This window comes from Capsicum annuum, chromosome 8 (genome assembly GCF_002878395.1).
Source record: "Capsicum annuum cultivar UCD-10X-F1 chromosome 8, UCD10Xv1.1, whole genome shotgun sequence".
Classification (NCBI taxonomy): Eukaryota; Viridiplantae; Streptophyta; class Magnoliopsida; order Solanales; family Solanaceae; genus Capsicum; species Capsicum annuum.
The window spans coordinates 162,276,852-162,282,727 of NC_061118.1; the positions used below are offsets into that span (position 1 = coordinate 162,276,852).

General features: G+C 33.2%; 1 protein-coding gene across 1 annotated transcript; it reads left to right on the forward strand.

The window, feature by feature from the left end:
• Window positions 1–1,625: 1,625 nt before the first annotated feature.
• Window positions 1,626–4,139, forward strand: LOC107840073 (RING-H2 finger protein ATL54). Its single transcript, XM_016683796.2, has 2 exons — window positions 1,626–2,622; window positions 3,425–4,139. Exons 1-2 carry the CDS (start codon window positions 1,912–1,914, stop codon window positions 3,791–3,793), a joined length of 1,080 nt encoding a protein of 359 aa, XP_016539282.1. The 5' UTR covers window positions 1,626–1,911; the 3' UTR covers window positions 3,794–4,139.
• Window positions 4,140–5,876: the final 1,737 nt, after the last annotated feature.

Sequence of the window (5,876 nt, forward strand, 5' to 3'; positions counted from 1 at the left end):
TTTATAAATGCATCGAGTAAAAATCTAAGAATTCAATCAAATGGTTCGAAAAGCATGTTTGGGCTGACTACAACATCTCAAAGCTAAAATATAAAACAGCACAATTATGTACATATATCCACAAATTAAAACATATGCGGAATCTAAACAACTAAAAATATTAATCTATTGAGCAATGAACAAGGTTATACCTAGACGATTAGCATAGGAGATACCAAAATTGATAAGAAAAATAAAAACAATAATATAAAATTTAATATTTGAATCACCTACCATTGATCTAAAAAAAAATATTGGCTTTACCACTTTTGTCTCCATTCTTCTTGTTACAAATAAAACAAAGAATATTAGAATGGAAGAAGAATTGTAAACAATATCAAAACATGAGATAAAAGCCTAAATATAAGTGGGTACCTGAATTTGGAGAAAAATGTCCAAGAAAGAACAATTAGAATTTTGCCAGCAACTTATTGCGGCATGGAACCGTATCATGAGGAATTAATAAGATTACTGGTGTGTCTCATAGAAAGCCAACTTTGTTTAGAACACTAATTATGGTAATTATTTACGCTGCCAAATAATTATGGTAAATATAAGATTCTCCGTTTCATATATTTTAGGACTCTCATGTTTATTTCTTTTTCATATATTTTAAAATTTTTAATTTAATAAAATAATAATTAATGAAAAAAAAACTGAAAAGATGATTTTGTTTAAGTGAGAGACTTTTAATGAAGGGTAAAAAGGGCAAAAGTCAATTATAAGGGCCTTCACACTTTTAATATAACTAGTTTAATCGCACGTGTCTCTCGCACGTATAACATTTGATTATTTAAAATTAAATGATTTTGCCTATTGTAGAGATTTTTAATATAGTGTAAAAGTTTAAATCACTTTTCAAAATCTTTCACACTTTAATATAATAATGTAAACATAAATATATACACATATATGTTTTGCCACCAGAAGTTTCAAGTGGTTGATGGATCATTAATTTTGCGTTTGTCATATAGTACTTCTTTCCATTGTTGTCACAGGCTAAGAGAGACGCATCAATTTGAATCATATTTGTGGTACGATTATATTTTTGTATATATATTTAAAATCTTTTCTTATTTTTAAAGTCGAATCTTTACAAAATCATTGATTACATTCTTATTATGTATTTGAAATTTTTAAAAATTGGTACTTCTTAAATTTTTCTTATTCTAATAGTTTTATATTTATTTCTAGATTTTTCAATTTTTTTTAAAATCAAATTTTGTTCATTTCGAATTCTTAAATTAATGGAAAAAATATCAGTTGTCATTAATTTTGATGACCTCTAATAAGACAAGGTTTTACCATAAATATATTTAATTAATTTTCAACTATTAAATTAGGAAAAAATATTGAAATTTTGATGACTCCTAATAAGGAAAGGTTTTATCATAAATATATTTAATTAATTTTAAATCTTAAATATTAAAAAAAATAGTAAAAAGATGATTTTGTGACTTTTAACGAAGGGCAAAAAGTTCAAACAATATTTTTAATACTCTTCAACCTTTTAATATATTATAGATATAGATTAGAGATACAGATATAGATATAGATTAAGATAGAGATAGAGATTTTATATATATATATATATACTGATTATATTAGAGCAATAAATGTCCCAATCTTCCATCAACCAATTTTAGTTAGGTGGGGTGACAAGCAGGAAAAAAATGGCAGCATCTCCATAACCAGCCGCCTAGTATTACTAGCTTTACCTTAAAGTCAATACTAACAACAAAGACTGAAAATGAAAAAACAGAAACATAGAAGAAAGCAAAAAACAAAACTTGTTCATCCATGTTACAGTTGCGTTAGAAACTAGGCTGCTGCTGCTGCTGCCCACCACATCCTAAACAATTAGCAGTAGCCATGGCCTTCCATGATCGAAAGCTGATCTTCGAATCACTTGATAACTCCACTGGTAAATCTTGTACCAGTTTTTATTGCAACCCGAAAGAGAATCCTTCTGGGATTTGTCCAATTTCATGTCTATATATTTGTTATCCAATTTGTACTTTTCCCTTGTTTTCTGAAATCCAACCACCTTTGCCACCCAACTTTTTCACCCCTAAAGTTCCTGCTCCTCAGTCTTCTCAACACAAACCGATTGTCTCCATCTTCTTGATTATTCTATTTACTGTGTTGGCTACTTCTTTCTTTCTCTTTTGTTGCTTTGTGGTTTACAGAATCCGGAAAGCAAGAATTTCATCGCGACAACAGCAGCGAGTTGAGGCTGAAGGAGAAGAGGAGGTGTATAGTGATATTGTTGATGAAGATATTCATGGACCCATGGTGGATCATCCTATATGGTACATTAGAACAGTGGGTCTTCAGCAATCAGTTATCAATGCCATTACGATTTGCAAGTATAAAAGAGGAGAAGGATTAATTGAAGGAACAGAGTGCTCTGTTTGCCTGAATGAGTTTCAAGAAGACGAAACACTTAGGATTTTGCCAAAGTGTAACCATGCTTTTCACATACTTTGCATTGATACTTGGCTTAGATCACACACCAATTGTCCCATGTGCCGTGCCGGCATTGTCATCGCCCCTGCCTCTGCCTCATCGTCACTTGAACAGGTATTCTTGAATCGTGTGACCATTTTATTTAAAATTCACATCATCAGAGAAAGTATATTTTTATTTATTTAATTATGTTTTCAACGAGTTCTTGTTAGCGTATATAAACATTTTTTTTAGTAATAGTGCTTACCTGAAAAATGATACAGTTGAATTTGTAAGAGGTCAAGGACACTTGTTATTGATTTAGCTCGTTAGATAGGTTGATTAACAGTTTGATTATTGTAAAAGCATAGTAAATAAGCATGAAAGTAAAGTAAAGTAAAGGAGGAGGACTAGAACCCAGTGAGACATCAAATGGAGCGTCTGAGGATGATTCTCGCGTTCCTATAGATTATCTTGTGAAAAGATCTAAGGGACAATCCAGCCGAGTGGGCAAAGAAAACTAAATATATAGAACCGAAAGTAGTAGTATTGTATTGCTTAGGATCAGAGCGCTTTAAAATTGAGAGAGGTAAACTATTTGTACATTACAGAGGTAAGGTGGTATCCTGTGAGAGAGCTCCGCTTGAGTCATAAAGTACCGGGACCAATAAATGTTGACCGCATGGTGAAGCCATTGACGGTGCCAGGTATTATTCCTAACCACCTCTGATGGCCGTCTAGACTCGTCTACACTCCTACATTTTCTGCCCCCTTGCCACACGCCAAGCCAAATTCACCCAAACAAAAAGTTATTGCGAGACTCGAGTCAGGATTGTTGCGCACTTGATATCATGTTTAAGTGTGTGGTCATTCTATGTAAGCGTTTAAACTGCTAGAAAATCTACGCTCTTATTTATTAATTATGTCGATATTGCAGAATTCGGGGCCGAGACATGAAGAAGAAGCTCAGGCGGGAAATTCAGAGAATGCTACGGAATTAAGTCTTGACATTGAAAATGAAGGCGAGTCACTGGAACCAAGTAGTATGGATATTAGTGGAAACTCCAAAGACGATGTGGGTACTGGTACTAATGAAGGAGTGTTAATTGAATTTGGTGCATCAAGAAGATCATCATCTTTGGAATCTTTATCTACAAATTCAATATTATTAACTTGTTCTTCAATATCTGAGAGTACTTTCGATGGTAATGAGATCTCCGAAGGTATGAAAAATCCCTGTATGGACAGAGTTATGCAGAAAGAGCAAATGATAAGAAGAAGCCAGAGTGCTGTTCTTCTTAGGTGAAGTTAATTCCATTTTTTTTTCTTTTCGCCTATGAAAATTCCAAATGTCTCAAGAACTCTTATAAAGATGAGAGTTTTCCCTAAGAAAATCGAATTAATACTTCAAAAAAGGAAGGAAAAAAAAAAAAAAGAACAGTAAAGAAAAAGAATTGTACCTATTACTTTACAATGAACAAGATACTGAATATTACTAGTTGTAATAAGTGTAGTAGTATAAAAAGTTTGAGACTGATCAGAAATAGAGATCAGTCAGAGAGAAAAGAAATTCTCTTATATTTGTCATTGCCAAAGGCTTCTGGCAAATTTTCTGTTTGTATAAAGTTAAATAATTGTGTTCTTTCGTCTTACCACTTTTTTGCTTTTTCCATGGCTTACAAGTTGTGTTGTTGTGTTCATGCCTCAAACTCAGCTTGGCAATTAATCAACTGTATACACGCAAACAAGCACAACAATTAGGCCAAATGCAGTCCATTTCTTGTAAAGATAAGGATAAATTTGACCCCAACTATTAAAGAAGGACAAATCTGAACAAATTTTTGAAGTTCAGCAAATCTGTTACTAATGTAAGCTTTGGAATTAATTTAAAATTCTGGTGAATCCCTTAGGCTTTATGACAAGACAACTTTTGCCCATTAATTTGAAATCCTGTTGATTTTTCAGCATTTTCTTGACCATTATTGGTTGTGAACTGTAATAAAGGGAAATTGTGACGATAGAAAGAATTGTAATCTAATACATCAATATAAGAGTTCATCTTCATACGATTACGATTACACCAAACTAATAACCAAATCTTCTAAAGGGAAGAACAAATAGAAAATTAAAGAAAGAAGCAGGGAGGTTTAATCTAAGCAACTAAGAAAATAAAGAGCCAACTTCATAGCATAAAACCTAATTTGACATATTCTCACTTGGATCCTCCATCTTAGTTATATTCATAACATGAATCTTTATTCCATCAGATGATACGAGTACGACCTCATAGACGGACATATTTTGAGCATGTCAAAGACAACTGAGATAAGGCCCGAGCTTTAGTGTAAATGAAGTCCAAAACCGCCCTATGTATGCACTCCATGGGCGGCCCTTTGGAGCATTTTAATTAAAGGGGCATTTTTATCATTTATGTCTTATTTTGTGTTGTAATATAAATAGACCAACTTAGGGGTTTTGAGACTTAGTTGATCATATTTTGGGACTTGTAACATTTGCAACACTTTAGCTCTCTCTTAGGAGCTCCAACTGAAACTAGGGCTAGACAAATGAAGATTCACTTGTGTTTGCATTGTTGGCTTGATACGTTGGTGTTTAGAGGAGGTAACGTCCCTCTTGTGTCAATGTTAGAGTTAGGTTTGTGTCGAGGGTAGTGTTAAGGGTCCAAGAGTTTAACAATTTTTGGGTTCTTAAGATTGTCCCTTCATTTGGTCTAACTATCTATCTTGTATTATTGTTGTAAGCTTCAGATTTCTTGTTGTGGTTAATGTAACTCGTGAGTTATTGTTGTTGTAATATTGTTGTTCTCATATTGTGTTGATAATATAGTTTGTGGATCGCTGAAAATTAGGTGTAAACACCACAATACTTTGTGTTCTTGTTGTTGTTTGTTGAATCTGAGAGGGGTCACTCAAAGGGTCCTCGGTTCACTTGAATTTGTGGACTATTTGAGTGTGTGTTTTGTGTACTCTTGGTCGATCTTGTATCATTTGGTATCAAAGCTCAACGCTTGAGTTTGTTCTCACAAAATCAATCTTGGGAAGAGACCACCAAACTTGTGTTGAAGACCTTGGCCGAGAGTTTGTTGATCTTGTGAAATTGTCTTGGCCGAGATTTGTACTAGATTTAGTAGATTTTTGTTTGTCTGGTGTGTTTCTTGTGTTGGTTTCTTTCTCACCAACACAAAAGGTGTCTAGATCTAAAGTTGAGCTTATAATATTGACATTATTATTGTGGTGACTTGAAGATTGGTCGTGTGTTGAGTCTTGTTGTTGAAGATTGGTGGACGCATTGATGTGCTCTTGAAAGGTTGTTGTTGTGTTTAGATTATTCTTCATCTCTTCTTATACTTAACCAACAAAAAGGTGCAA

Excerpts from the sequence above, each read along its gene's own strand:
- LOC107840073 (XM_016683796.2), top strand. The coding sequence starts at position 1,912 with ATGGCCTTCCATGATCGAAAGCTGATCTTCGAATCACTTGATAACTCC. Across the intron at positions 2,623-3,424 it reads CCTCATCGTCACTTGAACAG|AATTCGGGGCCGAGACATGA; the intron begins GTATTCTTGAAT and ends TCGATATTGCAG.